Below are 23,701 nucleotides of genomic sequence, written 5' to 3' on the forward strand. Positions count from 1 at the left end.
TCGAGTCATACGGACAAGGAAGTTTGGAGCCCGTATTTGACATGATATGTTTTTACAGAGTTAATTATTTGTGTTTGTGAAATACAACATCGGTATCTCACGGAGTACGGCTTATATAATGTAATTACATGACGGATAATTAGCCCGACATGTTATTTCTACTGCTCGTATTCCTGTCATCGTCAGGTAAGTTATGTGTTTTTTTTTAATTTAATTTCGTATTGCATGTATTGTACCTGTATTAAAGTTCAATATGTTGATCTTCATATTACCGGATTATTACGTTTCTAGAGTACATGTTCATAATGTGTGTGCTACAATGTATTGCAAGTAATCAACACATAGGTAACATGTAGTGCAACATGACACATTAGTTGAATAATGATATGCATACCCAGCTTATTGTCTCCGCGCTTGCACCAATTTTTGTCCGATTCCTTCTCAAAAAAAGTATAGATCGATGCACATAGTAAGCATAACCCTTTCTGTCTTACCTCATAAGTATTGGCAGCCAAATATCCAAAACCGAAAGATTATATCCTTTATAGTAGTAAAGCATATGTCCATTTATGTTAATGTGGAATCAATTATATGAACATTTCGATTGATTTATGACATTTGATAACTTTCATATTGTTTTTTTGGGATAATTAAAACCATGTATGTCATACATTGATAATGATGACCGCTTTTACCTATGACCTTTAGTCACCGATATGTTGATATTTAGTAAAACTGAACAATATGGTAGAAAGCCTTGAAACTCATAGCCTTTTGCTTTACATCAGATTCACCCAACTGTTGAATACTATATATATGGTCACACTTAGCAAAAAGGAGTCAGTCGTTCAGCTAGCGTATACATGGCACGGAGAGAAGTTCTGTTTGACATCTAGTTACCAGTAAACATCACGAGTAATCGCAATATTAATGCAATAGCTTGATACGAAACAATGTCTGACATACTCCTTAAGAAGCGATTAGAGGGTAAAATGCATAATCTTAAAACTGAATAACCATTGCAAGGAGATATTTTCTGGATACATATTCTTTGCCTTGTGCGCTTCTATAGTCTTCGATGCTTGTCATTGAGGTCATGAGCGTACATGCACTTTTTCATTTCATTTCAAATCTTCAGGTATCTTTGTTGCATTATGGTATTTACTGCACTGTATATATATACATGTCTATTGTGACATAAGAATATGGTACTGATGTAGATATATACCCGTCAATTGTGACATCACAAGATGGTACTGATGTATATGTATACCTGTTTGTTGTGACGTCAGAACATGGCACTGATGTAGACATATACCTGTCTATCATGAAATTAGAAAACTGTACTGATGTAGATATGTACCTGTCTATTATAACAACAGCAATAGTACTGATGTAGATATATCCCTGTTCATTGTAATATTAGTCGATGGTTCTGATGTAGATATATAAACTGTGTATTGTCACATCAAAAGATGGTACTGATGTATATATATACCTGTTAATTTTAACTCACCTGGTCCTAAGTACCAAGGTGAGCTTATGCCATACCGTGTCCTCCGTCCGTCCGTCGTCGTCCGTCCGTCAACAATTTCATTAAACGACTTCTTCTTCTTAACCACTGATTGAAATTTAACTAAATTTGACTGGAAGCATCCCTAGGTGGTGGGGATTCAGAATTGTACAAATGGTGGGGCTGACTCCCTAGGGGGCTGAGGGTCGGGGCAAAAAGGGGGCAATGTGGCTATATTGCTTTAAGCGACTTCTCCTCTGGAACTAAGAGATGGATATCAACCATATTTGACTGGAAGCATCCCTAGATGGTGGAGATTCAAAATTGTACAAATGTTTGGGCTGACCCTCCAGAGGGTTGAGGGGCGGGGCCAAAAGGGGATAATTTGGCTATATTGCTACAAACGACTTCTCCTCTGGAATTAAGAGATATATATCAACCATATTTGACTGGAAGCATCCCTAGATGGTGGGGATTCAAAATTGTACAAATGGTTGGGCTATATTACTATAAACGACTTCTTCTGTAGAACTATGCCATGGATATCGATCATATTTGGTCGGAAGTCTTCATAGGAGGCAGGGATTCAAAATTGTACAAATGGTGGGGCTGACCCCTCGGGATAAGGAGTGGGGCAAACAAAGTCTATTACTTGGAAATGTTTGAGATCCCCACCATATAACCATATATACAATTGCTGAGTATAAAGAGAAGAATGCAGTCATTATATTAGAATAGACCCTGTGGTCTGACCTAACCCATATGGACCTAGTTTCTTAGTCACAGCTTGGAAACAGTTGAGATCCCTACCCCATAACCATACATAACATTGCTGGACATGAAAAATCTAATACAGATATGCTACAATGATTGGCCTTGGGGTCTGGCATATTCCCTTGGATCTCATTTGGAGAATGTTTTGCCATGCTTGCTTAGATATCCAGGTGAGCGATACAGGCCCTCTGGACCTCTTGTAACATCAGAAAAGGGTACTGATGTAGATATATACATGTTTATTGTAACATCAGAAGGTGGTACTGATGTATAGATATACATATGTGTTGTTACATCAGAAAATGGTACTGATGTAGGTATATACCTGTTTATTGTAACATAAGAAGGTTATACTGATGTAGATATATACCTGTTTTTGTAACATTAAACATTTGTAGTGATGTAGATATATACCTGTGTATTGTAACATCAGCAAATGGTACTGATGGAAATATGTACCGCTCTATTGTGATATCAGAAGATGGTTCTGATGTAGATATATACCTGTATATCGTAACATATACCTCTCTACTGTTACAATACAAAATAAGTACTGGTGTAGATACTGAAGGCTTTATTTATTCTTGATAATATATTGAGCATGAAGCTTATCTTACATATGGTCAAGATACTATGTATGATAAAATGTACAATATTTACAGCAGATATATACCAGTGTATTTTAACATCAGAAAATGCTACTGGTGTCGATAAATATCTGTGTATTGTTATATCAGAAAATGATACTGATGTAGATTTATACCTGTTAAGTGTTACAAAAGAAAATGATACTGATGTAGACATATACCTGTCTATTGTACCATAAGAAGAGTGCACTGATGTAGATATATACCTGTGTATCTAGTGGTAGGACGCCGGGCTCGTGACCGAAGGGTTGCGGGTTCGAGTCACGGCACGGCTCTGTGTTGTATCTTTGAGCAAGATACTTTACTCCTCTTGTTCCAGTCTACTCAGTTTTAAATGAGTCCTTAGTTAAGCAGCGCTAGAATTACCGCCGAAAATCTCTATTGAACATCATAAAACGGTACTGATGTAAATATACCAGTGTATTGTTACATCTGAAAAGGGTACTGATTTAAATAGATAATTTTGTATTGTTAAATTAAAAGATGGTACTGATGTAGATATATATATGTCTATTGTAACATCAGAAGGTGTGGTTTTGGTAGTATTATTGTTGAAGAATTTATATTCAAAAATGGAAAAAAAATAAAGTAACTGTTTATCTCGGAATGTTGTTTATGCAATGATCTCTGCAAATTGTTCTGAATTTTACATTGGACAAACTTGTTGTGAATTATGTCAACGTATGACACTTCATAGACTACAGACAAAAAGTGGCCATCCTTGATTTTTACCTGTTGATAAGCAAATACATCCTGGTGCAAATTATAAGTTCCAAGTAGTTCCTTTATATCAAGCTACAGAAGACACTGTACAGCGAGAGTCAAAATAATCAATGTTAATCGATATATTAAAACCTGGTTTAAATTGTTCTAACAGCACAGATTGTTGCATGAATATATGTTGCTATACTCATGCCTCTAGCTTTATAAACACATATCTAGTTTTGTAACACCGTACTTTTTGTTCCTAAAATGTTGACGTTAAAGTGCATTGTTAGTTTTGGTGTCAATTTTGGTAGGTTGTATTGTGATGTCACAATGCATCATGATGTCATCACTTTCTGTGTTGTGTTGTTGTTCTGTCAACATGAATGAATAAACTCTTGTCTTTTGTTTTATATATATAAAGGATCTTACATGAATTTCTATTTCATATGAGATTTTTGAAACAAGTCTAAGCATTTTCAATTTAACGAGCCTCTGGCGAGCTAAAATGAAAAATTCGTGACGAGTTTCATAACTTTCATATGAAATGAAAACGAGTGTAAGATCATTGTTTTCACATAGTCAAGATTTGTGGCATTTATTCGTGTAAAACGGCGATTTTGATGCAACTTTGAAATGTAAAAAACTGCCATTTTGACTCAAGTGCGTAAGTTTGTGACGTCATGTACATGTCCTAGGCGTGACCTCGCAATTGAAACAATTTAAACTTAGAACCAATCACATGGCTGATAGGTCATATTACATGGTTTAATACGCAAAAGAAATAATACACGAGTATATTCACTGGATAACACAGTACATTATGTGATAAATATATTTATCTTGAAACATAGAGCGTATGTAGACAGGCTATTTCCTATAAACTGAGAATGTTTTCATATCATCTTGACACACAATTTGTAAAAAGAAGGAATTACAAGTTCTTCAAATCGTTACACTGCTATCAACAACCTATACAATATATTGTTATATTTTAATCTTCGCCTTGCTGCCTGGTTGGAACAAAAGAAACCTTTACGCAAAAAGGCCTTGTCAGTGACTGTGGAGTTATACATACATATGTACTACATATGTGAAACAGACTACAGTAGGCGTTATGCATTCTGATATGAACTATGTCGACAACCTCGTTTCCGGTGGGGATTCTCCAAGATGGCTCCAATGTAACAACATGTGCTATGTGTGTTTACAATCGTAATACAGTTTGTCATACAATGCCTGGGTCTGAATCCTCTGTACAACAACATAACAGTGACAGAGGTTGTAAAGATGATATACATTCTCTTCAGACACTCGAAAGTTAGCAAACATAGACACATGCGCTTCATGTATTGCTTTAGGGAAGCACTTTGATAGGTAGTCCATGAACTGCTATGGATAAACTAGAACGGACTAATGGTATGTTGCCGTTTAAAAAAAAAAGTATTGCATGCAAGTGACCAGTTTCCTGACGGAACGGTCCATTAACAATAAACTGCCTATAATAGAGATGTTTGGGATCGCCGGTGTAACGTTCAATAACGTGAACTCCAACGTACCCATGGCAACAAAGAAAACCTATCCGCGCTATTCTACGCCGTTGAAATTGCACAACTAGCAACACCAACATTGGATCTATTTTAACCCTTATCGGCCACGTTGATGGTATAGGTCATAGAAACTTTAAGTTAACCGTAGCAAATCCAGTGCCGTTTTTTTCGCCATATCAGTCATATAACAACTGGGAATTGTTGTATTTGAAGGACGAAATGATATTAGTGATGGGCAAATAATAATTTCTTACTTTGGATCGAGTAACTTACAAAACTGCTTAAAAATAACTGTTTTTGTCAGCAAGCCGTACACATCTCATAAACTACGGTGAAATGTTCACCGTAGATTGACAATGAAAAGTGAAACCACTGGTATCTAACTTCTGTTTATTTGAATATGATCACTGATACACTGTACACTGATACACTGTACAGTGATACAAAACTGATACAATGTACACTGATACACTGTACACTGATACTACTGATACATTGTACACTGATACACTATTGATACGCTGTACACTGATACTACTGATACATTGTACACTGATGCACTTACACTGATATACTTACACTGATACACTACTGATACCCTGAACACTGATACACTGTATATTGATGCAGTACTGATACACTGTACACTAATACACTGCACAATGATACACTGTACACTAATACACTGTACACTGATACACTTTACACTGATATACTCTACACTAATAAACTACTGATACACTTTGAACTGACACACTGCACACTGATACACTGTATACTTATACATTACTGATACGCTATACACTGATACACTCTACACTGATACACTACTGATACCCTGAACACTGATACACTGTATATTGATACAGTACTGATACACTGTACAGATACACTGTACAATGATACACTACACACTGATACACTGTATACTTATACATTACTGATACGCTATACACTGATACACTCTACACTGATACACTACTGATAAACTGAACACTGATACACTGTATATTGATGCAGTACTGATACACTGTACACTAATACACTGTGCACTGATACACTGCACAATGATACACGGTATACTAATACACTACTGATACACTATCCACTGATACACTGTACAATGATACACTACACACTGATACACTATACACTGATAGACTGTACACTGATACACTACTTATTCACTGTACACTGATACACTGTAGACTGATATACTCTACACTGATAAACTACTGATACACTTTGAACTGACACACTGCACACTGATACACTGCACAATGACACACTGTATACTAATACACTAGTGATACAGTATACACTGATACACTGTACACTGAAACACTACTGATACACTTACACTGACACGCTAGTGATGTAATGTATACTGATACACTGTACACTGATTCTACTGATACATTGTACACTGATACACTATTGATACGCTGTACACTGATACTACTGATACATTGTACACTGATGCACTTACACTGATACACTGTACACTTGATGCACTACTGATACACTACTGATACAATATGCACTGATTCAATGTACACTGATACACTACTAATACACTGTACTGATACACCACTGATACACGGTGCAATGTTACACTTACACTGATACACTACTGATACAGTATACACTGATACACTGTATAATGATACACTGTACACTGATGGGCTGCTGGGACACTGTACAGTGATACAATGTACAATGATACACTACTAATACACTGTACTGATACACCACTGATACACTGTGCAATGTTACACGTACACTGATACACTACTGATACCCTGAACACTGATACACTGTATATTGATACAGTCCTGATACACTGTACACTAATACACTGCACAATGATACACTATATACTAATACACTACTGATACAGTATACACTGGTACACTGTACAATGATACACTACTAATACACTGTACTGATACACCACTGATACACGGTGCAATGTTACACTTACACTGATACACTACTGATAAACTGAACACTGATACACTGTATATTGATGCAGTACTGATACACTGTACACTAATGCACTGGACACTGATACACTAATGCTACACTGTACACTGATACACTGCACACTGATACACTGTATACTGATACACTACTGATACACTTACACTGACACACTAGTGATGTAATGTATACTGATACACTGTACACTGATACACTTCTGATACACTGATACACTACTGGTACACTTACACTGATACACTTACACTGATACACTGTACACTGATACACTATTCATACACCTTACACTGATACACTAACACTGATATACTTACACTGATACACTACTGATACAATGTACACTGATACACTGCACAGTGATACACTATACAATGATACACTACTGATATACTGAACACGGATACACTGTATATTGATAAGTACTGATACACTGTACACTAATACACTGTGCACTGATACACTGTACACTGATACACTGATACAATGTACCCGTATACACTTACACTGATACACTACTGATCCACTGCACAATGATACACTGTATACTGATACACTACTGATACAATATACACTGATACTACTGATACATTGTACACTGATGCACTTACACTGATATACTTACCCTGATACACTCCTGATAAACTGCACAATGATACACTGTATACTGATACACTGATACAATGTACAGTGTACAGTGTACAGTGTATCAGTGCACTGATACACTGTACACTGATACACTATACACTGATATACTGTATACTGATACACTACTGATACAATATGCACTGATTCAATGAACACTGATACACTACTGATACACTATACACTGATACTACTGATACATTGTACACTGATGCACTTACACTGATATACTTACACTGATACACTACTGATACACTGCACAATGATACACTGTATACTGATACACTACTGATACACTGAACACTGATACACTGTATATTGATACAGTACTGATACACTGTACACTAATACACTGTACACTGATACACTGTAAACTGATACACTGATACAATGTACCCGTATACACTTACACTGATACACTACTGATGCACTACTGATACACTACTGATACACTGCACACTGATACACTGTACACTGATACACTGTATACTGATACACCACTGATACACTGTGCAATGATACACTTACACTGATACACTACTGATACAATGTACACTGATACACTGTACACTGATACACTACTTATACACTGTACACTGATACACTGTATACTAATACACTACTGATACACTATACACTGATACACTGTACAATGATACACTGTACACTGATACACTACTGATACACTGTACATTGATACAATGTACACTGATACACTACTGATACAATGTACAGTGATACAATGTACACTGATACACTACTAATACACTGTACACTGATACACTATACACTGATACACTATACACTGATATACTGTATACTGATGAACTACTGATACAATATGCACTGATTCAATGTACACTGATACACTATTGATACACTGTACACTGATACACTGCACACTGATACACTGTACACTAATGCAATGTACACTGATACACTAATGCTACACTGTACACTGATACACTAATGATACACTGTACACCGATACACTGTACACTGATACACTGTACAATGATACACTGTACACTGATATACTCTACACTGATAAACTACTGATACACTTTGCACTGATACACTGCACACTGATACACTGTATACTGATACATTACTGATACACTATACACTGATACACTGTACACTGATACACTACTGATACACTTATACTGACACACTAGTGATGTAATGTACACTGATACACTGTACACTGATACACTTCTGATACACTGATACACTACTGGTACACTTACACTGATACACTTACACTGATACACTGTACACTGATACACTATTCATACACCTTACACTGATACACTAACACTGATATACTTACACTGATACACTACTGATACAATGTACACTGATACACTGCACAATGATACAGTATAGAATGATACACTACTGATATACTGAACACGGATACACTGTATATTGATACATTACTGATACACTATACACTGATACACTGTACACTGATACACTACTGATACACTTATACTGACACACTAGTGATGTAATGTACACTGATACACTGTACACTGATACACTTCTGATACACTGATACACTACTGGTACACTTACACTAATACACTGTACACTGATACACTGTACACTGATACAATGTACCCGTATACACTTACACTGATACACTACTGATGCACTTCTGATACACTACTGATACAATGTACACTGATACACTATACACTGATACACTGTACAATGATACACTGTACACTGATACACTACTGATACACTGTACACTGATACACTACTGATACACTATACACTGATACAATGTACACTGATACACTACTAATACACTGTACACTGATACACTATATACTGATACACTATACACTGATTCAATGTACACTGATACACTACTGATACACTGTACACTGATATTACTGATACATTGTACACTGATACACTTACACTGATATACTTACACTGATACACTACTGATACACTGAACAATCATACACTGTATACTGATACACTACTGATACAATATGCACTGATTCAATGTACACTGATACACTACTGATACACTGTACACTGATACTACTGATACATTGTACACTGATACACTTACACTGATATACTTACACTGATACACTACTGATACACTGAACAATCATACACTGTATACTGATACACTACTGATACGCTATACACTGATACACTGTACACTGATACACTACTGATACACTGAACACTGATACACTGTATATTGATACAGTACTGATACACTGTACACTAATACACTGTACACTGATACACTGTAAACTGATACACTGATACAATGTACCCGTATACACTTACACTGATACACTACTGATGCACTACTGATACACTACTGATACACTGCACACTGATACACTGTACACTGATACACTGTACACTGATACACCACTGATACACTGTGCAATGATACACTTACACTGATACACTACTGATACAATGTACACTGATACACTGTACACTGATACACTACTTATACACTGTACACTGATACACTGCACACTGATACACTGTATACTAATACACTACTGATACACTATACAATGATACACTGTACAATGATACACTGTACACTGATACACTACTGATACACTGTACATTGATACAATGTACACTGATACACTACTAATACACTGTACACTGATACAATATACACTGATACACTATACACTGACATACTGTATACTGATACACTACTGATACAATATGCACTGATTCAATGTACACTGATACACTATTGATACACTGTACACTGATACACTGCACACTGATACACTGTACAATAATGCATTGTACACTGATACACTAATGCTACACTGTACACTGATACAATAATGATACACTGTACACTGATACACTGTACACTGATACACTGTACACTGATATACTCTACACTGATATACTCTACACTGATAAACTACTGATACACTTTGCACTGATACACTGCACACTGATACACTGTATACTGATACATTACTGATACACTATACACTGATACACTGTACACTGATACACTACTGATACACTTACACTGACACACTAGTGATGTAATGCACACTGATACACTGTACACTGATACACTACTGATACACTGTACACTGATATGCTGTGCACTGATACACTAATGATACACTGTACACTGATACAATGTACACTGATACACTACTGATACACTGTACACTGATACACTGTACACTGATATACTATACACTGACACACTGTATACTGATACACTGTACACTGATATACTGTACACTGATATACTCTACACTGATAAACTACTGATACACCGTGTACTGATACACTGCACACTGATACACTGTATACTGATACACTACTGATACACTGTACACTGATACACTACTGATACACTTACACTGATACACTTACACTGACACACTACTGATGTAATGTACACTGATACACTGTACACTGATATACTGTACACTGATACACTGTACACTGATATACTGTACACATATACACTGTACACTGATACACTACTGATACACTGATACACTGATACACTACTGGTACACTTACACTGATACACTTACACTGATACACTTACACTGATACATAGTCAAAACAACACATATGTGTTGATCTGAGTACTCGGATAGCATTAGTTTGTGGTGGCGGAGTAATATATCACGAGTGCGCTTCACACGCATACGAGTCTATGACATATACACTGTACATTGATACATAGGCAAAACAACACATATGAGTGGTTTTGCTTTTATCACATGACTTAACCCTATTGTAGCCATGGTAATTGGGAATTTTATCTGATATGACTAAATGCAGATTTATGTTTTTCCTCTTTTTGTCGTTTTCCATCGGCACACAGGTCGACGCAATGCCAGGATTTTTTTTATAAGAAACTTGTGTTTTATTAAAAAAAGCATTTTCTTGGTGTTTTTTATGATAATGCATTTTTCATTTTTATTTAATACATTCTTGTATAATTAAAGTTTTTTTTTTTTTTTATAATTCTGAGATATAGAAAACAAAATAAATCACTACATGGCTTTAAAAAAAGTCATTGCATGGTTCACAGGACCTGTGAATGATAAGAGCCGTTTTGAGACTGAACTGTACCTTTGGGTGTACAACATTTTAAATATTAATGGTTAAATACAAAATAACAAAGAATAATTCAAATGCAACACATTTAATGGCATAACGTTTCGTGTATTCATATAAGTTTAAATATCGATCATTATAAATTCTCACAAAGTCTCGCAACGTCACAGCACGCGCCAAGGTCAGAAAACACAAGAAATCTAGATAAAATCTTCATCATCTGAGTCAACAATTGGTCGGTATTTCGTTGGAGTTGATGAATGTGAATGTTGTACGCGACTGTGACGATATTTGGAAGTTTATGTTGAATGTTCCACCTGTGATAGTTGCTACGGAAAATATACCAGTGGCTAGATTTTAGCGGTGTCAGTAGAGGGAATTCCCCCAAAAAGTAGTTCCGGCTACTGTGGTGATACAGGATCTTGTATCGCACATGTGTGATACAAGCAGACAGGAAGCACATCTGACAAAATGATGTATTACTATCGTAAGATTGCATAGGCATGTGATAAACTGATACACTGTACACTGATACACCGTACACTGATACACTGTACACTGATACACCGTACATTTGTTTTCCAGCCAGCCGAAAAGATATGCATTTTCAAAAATATACTGTTTGTTTGATTTTGTTCTTTCCATGTATGCATTTTTATGTATGTAAGTATCAGACGGAAACAAACGTGGCACCCTTCTACATTTGTCAATTTATTTCAATTCTTTATTTTCATAAGAATCAGTTAAACTATATTGAGTCTAATCAGCATTACTTTGTATAATGTTGTGTCGTAGCTTTGTATTTGTAATCCGAGCTCCGCATCCGCAATCGCTGTCGCCTAGTCTCGTATGTTACTTTCGTTTTGATTGGAATGAATGTGAGTGTGGCATAATTGTGTATGCTATTGTATACCTGTTTGACCAGTGACAAACTGACCTCTGACACCTGTCGCATTGCGTGATATTTCCCGCGTTAATGTTTTCTTCGCTTCTTTATCCTTACGTTTTTAATCATTTAACCTATAGGCAACATCGACATACTCCCAGATTACATACAGAAATATAACCTTCCATCATGAGAATACCAGTTGATCACCGGTACCACATATAGGAGAAATAAATTACCCACTGAAATGAAGGCATTTAGTACTTGTCGTCTTTTGTAAAAGAACCCAAACACCACACAAATTTAATCTTAAGTTTTTGTAAAACCAATAAATGAACAACTTAACAAATATGCAAATAATGATTGTTGTAAAGGTCATTGACCCCATACCTTAAACCACTTTATGCGAAGTAATCTATGTGGTGACAACAGTCAAGATAACTTGCGGGTTCATGAAAGTATGCATCATACTATGATTTAACGAATACGTATATATACGTACAGGTACATCTCACAATACGATACGTAATGCGGTACGATGCCTACGATACGATACGTATCATGATACACGTTTCTGCTTGAAAAAATCAACTTCATAATGAGTAAGTGCAGGATTTTACAGGGTTTTGTCATAGTCTTAAAAGGTTAATATTATGAAAATATATTTGTATAGGAGTTTAGAACTTTTGGGTATGACTGCACAGTTGACTACATATTTACTTAAGAAATTGAAAATAGTATGTACACTTTTTAGTGAAGAAATTAGTGTTAAGTTCAGTAATTTTATAATGTATCGCTATACAGTCAACCAAAATGATTCGATCCTATACCCAAGGGAGGAAACGATATGATGCGATGGATCCTTTTAACTCTAGGGTAAATCTTGTCTGTAATACGTCCCTTTTTTCATTATAAACTACCTTGTAACACAGATGCTGTAACACTGACCGGGTCGTCTGAGTACACTATCCCCGGGAGTGAGTTTACACTGAAGTGTGACGTACCAGAGGAAGCAAGCCAAGTCCAGTTGTACCGCCGCCCTGACCTGACTGCTATACAAGGTAGTATACAAGTAAGTGGTGGTCAGTGCCACAACACTACTACTACTACTACTCATGTCCTCTGTAGCCCGGATGTCTGTTCCTGTACTACCACCTCGACTCTCTATGGTACAGTGTTCCAGTGGGTCATACAGCCACAGACAGGAGACCATGGATCTGTGTGGTATTGTCAACGTACCAACGCAAGGCTACTTGGCGCTGTTGTAACCAGTCCTGACTACACACTTAACGTGGTCGGTAAGTTTACCATGTTTGTGTTTGTAAAAAAGAATCCATCTATAATAGTTTGACTTCAGAATGGCTATACATGTTTGAGTTGGATATTGTTTATACAATGATCTGTGACAGTTGTTTTGAACTTTAAATTCGTTGTGTCAAAAAGTGACAATCTCAGATTTTAACTGTCAATATTAAAATATATCCTTTTAGTGCAAAAGATAAATCCCGATGAAATTTGTATAAAGATGATAGGAGAATCAATAGTATATATCAAAATCCGCTCATATTGTTTTATGAATGTCATATTTTAATTGTCAACTGCTAGCTTCGAGCTATGGGGAACTTCCCTTTAGCTCAGTGGTAGAACGTCCGACTAGGAAGTATTGGATCGCAGGTTCGATCCCCGGTCGAATCACTCTACTCTCCCTTTTACACATGAATACATAATACAAATTCATTCGAAAAGTATGTTGCTATACTCATGTCTGTAACGAAATACCAACTGTTGTAACTGCAAATTAGTATTTCCGCAAACGTTGACATCAAAGTGTATTGCTTGTTTTGGTGTAATATGAAGTATTATGACGTCATAATTTATTATGACGTCATCATTTTCTAGGTCGTGTTGTTGTTCTGTCAACTTGAATAACCAAATCCCCTGTAAAGATGTGAAAGTACTTAGGAATTAATAAGAAACTCATTTATTTTATTTTGATGTAAAAGTCGTCTTTACTCTTGATATACGACAACTCCCGGGTTCGTTGTTTACTGGTCAATTACTTATAAAACCCTGTAACATGAAAGACATCATATAACTATACATAATGATACAAACATTCATACACTCACACGATGAGATAAAACATGCCAATCATATCCCTAGTCGTAGCCAGTCACATTAATTATTAGTTATAATAGTTGAATATGTCTACATTGCAACTGTGATATTCAATCTATATATTTTATAAAAATATCAGTTTATCTCATTATTCAACATAATTACAAATATATAAAATGTGAAGAAGGTTTTCTCGGAAAAAAGTCCGCCGCGTCCTCAGTTTAACTGATTCTACGCCGGTCACACATTCACATTCACGGATCGTCTAGCCGGATCCACTACGGATGGAAACTCACGGATGACCCCAGAATATGCACCACGGTTTGACTACAGATATGGTTTAAGTTAGTTGACAACGGGGAGTGATACGGATTGCAACGGTTCGGTATGGTTTAGTACGGGTTAGCACGAATTAAAACGGTCAGGCAAGGATTAGTACGAACTCGCATGGAGCACCACGGACCTGCCACGGTAAGTAATCAGTATACAAACTCTCGCGCTCGCGTGTTCATTCCACGACTTAATTTGAATCAGCTCACATGGCTTCAAATAAATGACCTTCACCCATATTCAATGTCACATGGGTCAAATATGTAAATAGAGAATAATACATGCCTTTCTCCATAGCACACTCAGTATCAACACGAGACTCCAATATCAGCTGATATTGGTCGAGGGTTGATACTGGATGTGATATTGAAAAAGGCATGTTTTATTCTGTTTAGTACATACCTACTAAAAAAATACGGATTGATCGTATAATCATAACCAACAAGTTTAAAAGGATTTAATTTTCATTACTACTGCCTACGTCATGCCGTTACATGTTTTTTTTTAAAAAGCACACACCTTGGAATGGTAAAATTACATATAGTTTTCGAAAAGCATGTCTTACACGTGTACTGCGTTCCTTACTTTGTGCTGCAGTCCTCCTTCATTTAAAAGAAATGAGACTTTCCTCGACGATGAATTTTCCAGCATGTTCTGTAATATCTTTGCGATAATAACAGGTCATTTTTTTGTTTTGCCTTTTTTAATTCTGACGCAACATTCCCATATATTTTGTATTTCGGCATCATTTGTTTGTATTTAGATAATATATAAAAATGCAAGTGCCAATTGGATGGTAAAACAATTCATAATTATAATGTAAAATGGTGTTCTGTAACTACAAAGCGTAGCTGTACTGTATACGCGTACAGGGATTTGTTGACATTATTCCATAGAAGATAAATAAAAAAGTATGTTATTAGAATATCAATAAAATGTTCCATTTATTTAAAAAATATGTATCACTTAATTAAGGAAAATTATCACATGCCTAAATATTTAGAAAAAAAGGTGTATCTGAACGTGGAAACATACCTACACCGTTCACTTCTTCAGGAGAAGATCAATATAGGCACTCACTGCCTGTTGTCTCATCCTTTTGTTATACAATAAAATTTGTTGAAACCAAACTTCTTCTGGTCACAAGCTAACTGCGTTATGCGGCGTTCACACAGTGCCGAGTATGGCTCCCGTTTGAGATCAGACAGCGATACGACACGAAAAGCGAAAAAGTCGGATTACTATCCTCAATGATCTGGAATGTCCTTTTATTGTCTGAACGCAGTCGTATACGTTAGTAACAGAGACCTACGGATCGGGAATGATCCAGAGAGGTCAGCCAGCACTCCCGACAGTTAGGTGCGTCCCGTAACATTCGGGAAACTCAGCCGATTTTGTCTAGACGGATTACAATCGTGACAATGTCGGGACAGATTCTGCTGTATCGGTTCAAAATCGTAACAATATCCTGTGTTGTCTGGACGGTGTCTTGATGGTGTCCTGTGGATCGGGACGCTATAGTGATGAACGCGCAATATTTGGAGACATTTTTCATTGCCGTTTCTTGCCGATTAGGTCCAGATTGCGTCCAGATCTTGCCGAATGCGTCTGTTCACTGTTCGGTCACTGTCTGATCTCTGTCGGATCGCGTTCGGGAGAATCGGGACGCTGTCGGGACAGATTCGCTCGTTTTTTACCATGCAGAAGATACAAATCGGATCAGATTCGGATTGAGAACGTGAGAATCGGGACAAATTCGGCTGGAAACGGCTGAATTGGGACGCTACCTGAACAATATCTTATTGTTGTCGTGATTAAATATCTTTTTCACAAAGACCTATGGCGGATAACTGCCTATATTTCCCTAATCCGGCATTTATGAAAACGGAACAAAATATTAAAGAGTAAATCATTTTTAGTAGCAAAAATGCATAGAATAGTTATAAAACCCATTGAATACGAATTTTCGAACTGTTGAGAAATTCGGTATTGTTATTATAATACTTTAAATATAGCCATATTCACAATATCTATGCAAGTGACGGGATCTGTAGCATGCTGGGAAGAATAGCTACCAAGTTGTTTAAATAAATGACCTTCACCCATATTCAATAACACAGAAGTCAAACATATAAAAAAAACTACTTCTGAATAAGCAAAGTATCCAGGGTGATGATATTAAGTCAGTAGCATGCTGGGATGAAGGGCTACCAAGTTTGTTCAAATGTATGACCTTCACTTATATTCAAGGTAATAAGGGTTAATTACTATGTAGATACCATAAACTTTCTGTCGTCTGGAGATTTTTTTGCAAATATCCGTCCGTCACGTGTCCAGAAATAATTTATCTTTTGTTCGTGTCTAAGTCTATTGAGTTCGTTCATGTTCAATATACCGAAGAAAACGGACGATAGCCGAAACATTTCCCTCTGAAATAGGGCCCAGAATATGGCATCGTGAAATTGATCTATATTGTGCTTTTAGATTCAGATATTTTTTTTTATATATATATCCATCACGGCATCTAGGGGATCAAAGATGTTAGCATCTTGACCGTTAGAAACATTTACGTTGATTAATTCCAAGCACGTATGCCGGGAATACTGCTCGTGCTCATCTAAGATATCAGCATGCTCGTTACGGCTGGTCTGAAGCTGGTTAATTTTGTCAAGTAACACCTTAATCTAATTTTCGTTGAGTATGATTTGTCTTTCCATGGTAGAGAGTTTGTCGTTTACTACTGTATCGACCTTTTTGTTCGCACATTTTCCAATTAAATTGTCAGTTTTGACAATGTCGGTTAGCGCTTTTTCTAACTTGGGCTGGACCTCAGCGGTCAGAATTTGGGTTAAAATAGAAGCCACCAGCTTACTAACTGGCTCTACTAAAACTTGTATGAGGTTGTTAAAAATTCAGGGTCTAAAGTGTTCATAACTTTGGGATTAACAAAAGTGTAAAAATCTGAAGAAAAAAAAATGTCTGGAAATATCAAAATAAAGCAGATTTAACACCTCCGATTTTCACTACGACATCACTTGACACGGACTGCACCGTCCAGTACAGATTGCCACGAATGGTGCTGGATCGTATCCTTGGCTAATCTTGTGTCCGCTCCCTGAATGTGTGACCGGGGCAGAACAGTGCACACTATATAAATAAAACAATACACACACATATTAAAAACTTGCTTCTTAGATATTGCTTGTCTACTAAATTGACCACGCCCGAAATATAAATGTACAGAGACTTTCAAAATATTAACTTTACTAATAAACAAAAATATTACGTTGATTAGATATATTATTCAATAGACACTTAAATGAATTACACTTATATTGTATACACGGGTACGTACGTTTACTGTTTTTGGCTTTAGTGCCCGCTACATCTCTCGATCTCTATGCTGGGTAGGTATACATTTGTATTGGTATAGCTGTCCTCGCTCTGGCCGCTCTGCTTAAAGTGAGCATTACGCCAGGTAAACTAACCAACATTCAATTCAATTCAATTCAGCTTTATTCCGGTATTTAAGTATACATCAATATAATACATAATATTACATACATATTTGGAGAGTGATCTCTCATGACAAGCATACAGAACACAGAAAGTAACATATACATGTATGTATACGATCGAATATTGCTGAAGAGCAGAGTGCTGAAATGCTGTAGCAAACAACCCATCTCGAACATGACTTGGACGACTGTGACTGACCAGAAGAGTTAAGAGTCACGTCACTTAGGCCTGGAGTTCAACTTACTTTCTCCCACACTTCACAGGTACATTCCCGTTTCGGTAGGGAAAATATTAACCTGATTTGATCTGCCTCGATCAAGACAGCTGGCACGCGCTATTACGTCACAGACAACGCAGTTCTTTCATCATGACCTGTGAACCTGTGCACTTTTATCAAAACCGATTACATCATTACTTGTACACACATGTATTGGAACAATTACAGAACAGTCAACAATAAACAAAAACATAGGATGTCGTCTCTTCTCTCAATGACCAATCGCTCAAATTAAACCGTACACATGGACATAGGACGACACACTGGGTCTAGTGCACCAACCTCACATCGGCCGATGTCAAACGAACAGTCAACAAACATTAGACGTGTGACTATAGCGCACAACAGCATGTCCTTGTGCGAACATGAAAGCGTTCCTAAATCCAATGAATGTGAAATCCCGAGTATATTCCAAGGAACAACAATCATTGGAGGAACATTTAACATTACTATCAACAATTACATTTAATGTATTAAATATCTGAATGTAACTATGACTGCTATTTTTTTATTTACGTTGTGGATTTTTTTACACAAAATTAATGCGCCATTGCTGATAGTACGGTGCACCTAAAAAAAAGTCTCACCCTCTGGTTGAGATATCTCTGTCTACATCGCACAAGAGTGATATATTATATTAGTCTACCCTGGGTCATTGTGCGACCTTTTTTTTTGTCACTTAGTTGTACACTGTAATACCTTACCCTCATCTCAATAAATAGTTCGCAGGAATAGATATTTACAGATATGTACCTATTATAAATTATATTTCAAGAATTTTGAATTTTCTTTCACTTGACAAATCGATGACATTTTTGTCCAGCTTCAGCATCTTTCTTTACTCTTCAATCTCCCGATATGTTAAAATGTCTGTGTTATTGTTTGCACACACATATTATATTTCTATTTTGTTTATATGTAATGTAAGTGTTCTGTGTTTTTCCGTGTATTTTTTTCTGTGTCTTGATAAAAGAGCAAATTGCTCCAAAAAATTATAAACCTTATATTGTCTTCATTGTTAGAAGGCTTGCTTGTCCAATACACAATGTTTATAATGTATTGTAGATGGTCCTGGTACTGTTACCCTGTCCCCATCGGCCATTTACTACACCAAAACTGAGAGGGACACGTTACCGGACATCACCTGTACAGCTGACTGTAGACCTGGCTGTACCTTTGTCTGGACAAAACTTGACAACCCCATCTTTACTGCCTCAGATGTGTTGTCACTGGGACAACTGGACAGATCAGAACACGGGACGTACATATGTACGGCTAGGAATGTTGCCGGGGAGTTAACTACACGTGTATTTGTTTCTGTGATGTGTAAGTTATATCAGCATTTAACACTGTTTAGTCAAAGAAAATATAAGAGATACGCTATTCAAGCAAGGCTTCTTGATTTGTTTTGGTTTATGGGATTAACTTAAATTTATATTTGAGGGAAACTGCATTGTAAAGACGTATACAAGCGTTATTCGCGTTATTTTGAATGTGTGTGTGTGTTTTTTTTTTTTTTAAATAACGTTGATAATGAGTATATGTGTCCCACAATCATCAGATGTTAGGCTATTCAAATCACCATCCGTTCGCAGTCCGTTGTCTGTCCGTCATTCCGTCTGTCATTCCGTCCGTTCAACAATTCTTGTTAGCGCTATTTCTCAGAAAGTACTGAAAGGTTCCCCATGATCCCTAGTTATGCATATCGTGTTTTGGGATTGAAACCAAAATGGCCGACAGGCAGCAATATTTAATTTGAAAGTTAACGTTTGTTAGCGCTATTTGTCGTGATAAACTGGAGGGATCTTTCTAAAATTTCGCATGAAAGTTCCCCATGATCCATAGTTATGCATATTGTCTTTTGGGATTTATCAAAATACCAAAATGACAGACAGGCAGCCATCTTGAATTTAGGAACTAGTTTACTAGCGCTGTTTTTCAGATAGTTTTTGAGGGTCTTTCTCAAATTGTATATGGTCCAAATGGTTTCTTGTTCCGCATTTCAAATCTTGGGGATGATTGATAAAACAAGATGGCTGTGAGGTGGTCATATTTAATTTGGGCGTATTAGTTGTTAAACCTTATTGCTCAAAAAGTATTGGAGGGATCTTTCTCAAATTTCACTTGTTCTTTGTTATGCATATCAAATCATATCGGCCGGCTATCTTGTTGCAGACTAAGTTTGTTATCGCCTTTTCTCAGAGTTTACTGGATGAATATTTCTCAAATTTGATATATAGATTCCCCCGGTCCTGAGTTTTGCATGTGTACTTTTGAGGTTGATAAAAAGATTGATTAAGATGGCGGACAGTCAAACTGATAAAGCAGATAAGAGAAAGGAAGAGAACTGACATAAAACAAATGAAGATTGTACAATGGTGGGCGCCAAAATCCCTCTGGGATCTCTTGCTTTTACCTTTATACAACTTAAAATTCGAATTTCAGTATAACATTATGCTTTTTCACAATAGGACTGAGCGTCAGATACACGTTGGCAATGTTCACAGGATAAGAATTTTGATATAATTTTGAAATAGCCTAAACGCTATAATAATATTAAACTGACCATTCATTTATAGTAAAAGTATTCAAAATTGTTGCGACATTATGTTGAAGTTTTATATTTTCAAACCTGATTTAATGTTGAATTAACATTAGAATGACGTATGATTTTAACACTTCACTTGCGTTGTTACTCCACATCTGTCAGATGTTTAAACTTTTAAGTCATAAGGTTAATGTCCGTTTGCAAAAAATATTTCTGCAAAAACTACACAGTAATGAAGAAATGATAAGAAGTTATTCTTATTATGATGAATCTACAGAGTAGTTTTTATTTGTAAACCGTCGTGTTCCTGTGCAATGTACACCATAGAGTAGAGCTGGCAGTGACCTAGCCCCGGTCAAAACAATTAGGTGATGGGGACAATCTCGTGTGATTGACAGCTAGGGCGCGGCCTATGAGTATATAAGCCGGCCAAAACGCGCGTGCATCGCCATCCGGCCACTGTCTATCGGCCTGTCGGTCAAGGCAACGACCACTCGGCCAGCGTGCACCGCCATTCAGCGTCGGAAGCTACAAGAGAGCAAACCATTACCTGCTAGTTGTAAGTATACTAAAGAGCGAGATTTCAATGACGGGGTATGTCTGAATAAGACTGTTACCCATTACGATCGCTCAATCGAAAGTATCATACCTTACGAGGGCGAGCTATACTGTTGCTTCGAGTCAGCTACATTAATAGATCAAGGGCACTGTGAGAGCTCGTTAGATGGCTATATGGAGTTATAGGGACCACCGAATGGTCAGGGTAACTCAAGGTTAGAAAGAGGAGTTCTATAGATTGTACAATATAGGTACATATAGTGCTGCCGAGCTAACATTGTAGCGAGACATATGCCGTACTGAGCTATCCGAGCTATCGCCAGAGAACAGGAAGGGTGGTCGAGAAGTGAGAGGTCAGCGAGCGTTCGACCGCGTGTTTGCATATAAGCACGTTCTGAGCGATCAGTGGAAGGAACGCTAATGTAGATTAGTAATAGGTTTTTTATTGTTCTATACATAGGCTTTTTGCAGTTACTGTTACAATAACAATGCTTTGTATATATCCCCAGTATGTATTTATTAGTACAAAACGTACATGATCACAAGTAGTGATTGCTCGGACATAGGCAATGTTTCAGAGCTAGATTAACTTATCTGTATATATTGGCATCTATACTAGAATATTGAACCACCCCGTTGAGGTAAGTATACTCGCCGGAATATCTAGTGTGACTGGTGCAAAATATAGGGGAAACGTTACATAATGAATTTTCCTTAAAAATGATATTGTTACAGAACAGTTCAGTTTAGGTTTCAAAATGTCAAAAAGCAATATGATTTGTTCTATTTAGATTAACAGCGAACACCTATAACAGGTAGAGAGGGCCATCTGTGTGTGGACAAAATTGACCATGAAGAATGAGATTGGATTATATCCGCAAACAGATTAAATAGGACAAAAGCAAAGACTTCTCGTACAATATGTATGGTGATTATTTTATTATTTTAGACGGTCCATCAGCTGCGGGTTTGTCACCACCAGCTACATCCTACACTTTAACAGAAAGACAAACTATCTCTACCGTCACGTGTTCGTCTGACTGTAACCCAGTCTGTACCTACAGATGGACAAAGAATGGACAGTCCCACACAACAGGGTCAGGTCTTCATCTCAACAACATACAACGTGGTCAGACGGGCGAATACAGGTGTACGGCCAGTAACGAATACGGGAGTCAGACATCTAGTGAGGTCACCGTCATCGTCAAATGTATGTATATTTACTGGTGTGGATTATCTGAAAATGTTTTGTCTGCTAAATAACCGAATTACTCGGTAGTGAAGCCGATGTAAAACACTCAAACAAACAAATAACTTCTGGCTAAATATCGTCTGAGTTCGATCCAAATTACTCAGTAGTGAAGCGGACGTATAACCATCCATCCTAACAAACAAACACAGTCTTGGTATAAAATAGTTGAGACGCAGCGGGTTTCATACCACATTATATTATTATATGTAAAAGCAACTACCTATTTCTTTTAAGATAATTCGATATGCATTTTACAGTTGACTTGTAA

General features: G+C 36.8%; 1 protein-coding gene across 1 annotated transcript; it reads left to right on the top strand.

The window, feature by feature from the left end:
- Positions 1–23,701, top strand: LOC110441589 (hemicentin-1-like). The gene is made up of 5 exons (XM_021484780.1): positions 1–186; positions 13,764–14,129; positions 20,141–20,401; positions 23,131–23,391; positions 23,691–23,701. Exons 1-5 carry the CDS (start codon positions 150–152, stop codon positions 23,699–23,701), a joined length of 936 nt encoding a protein of 311 aa, XP_021340455.1. The 5' UTR covers positions 1–149.

This window comes from Mizuhopecten yessoensis, unplaced genomic scaffold (assembly GCF_002113885.1).
Source record: "Mizuhopecten yessoensis strain PY_sf001 unplaced genomic scaffold, ASM211388v2 scaffold716045, whole genome shotgun sequence".
Classification (NCBI taxonomy): Eukaryota; Metazoa; Mollusca; class Bivalvia; order Pectinida; family Pectinidae; genus Mizuhopecten; species Mizuhopecten yessoensis.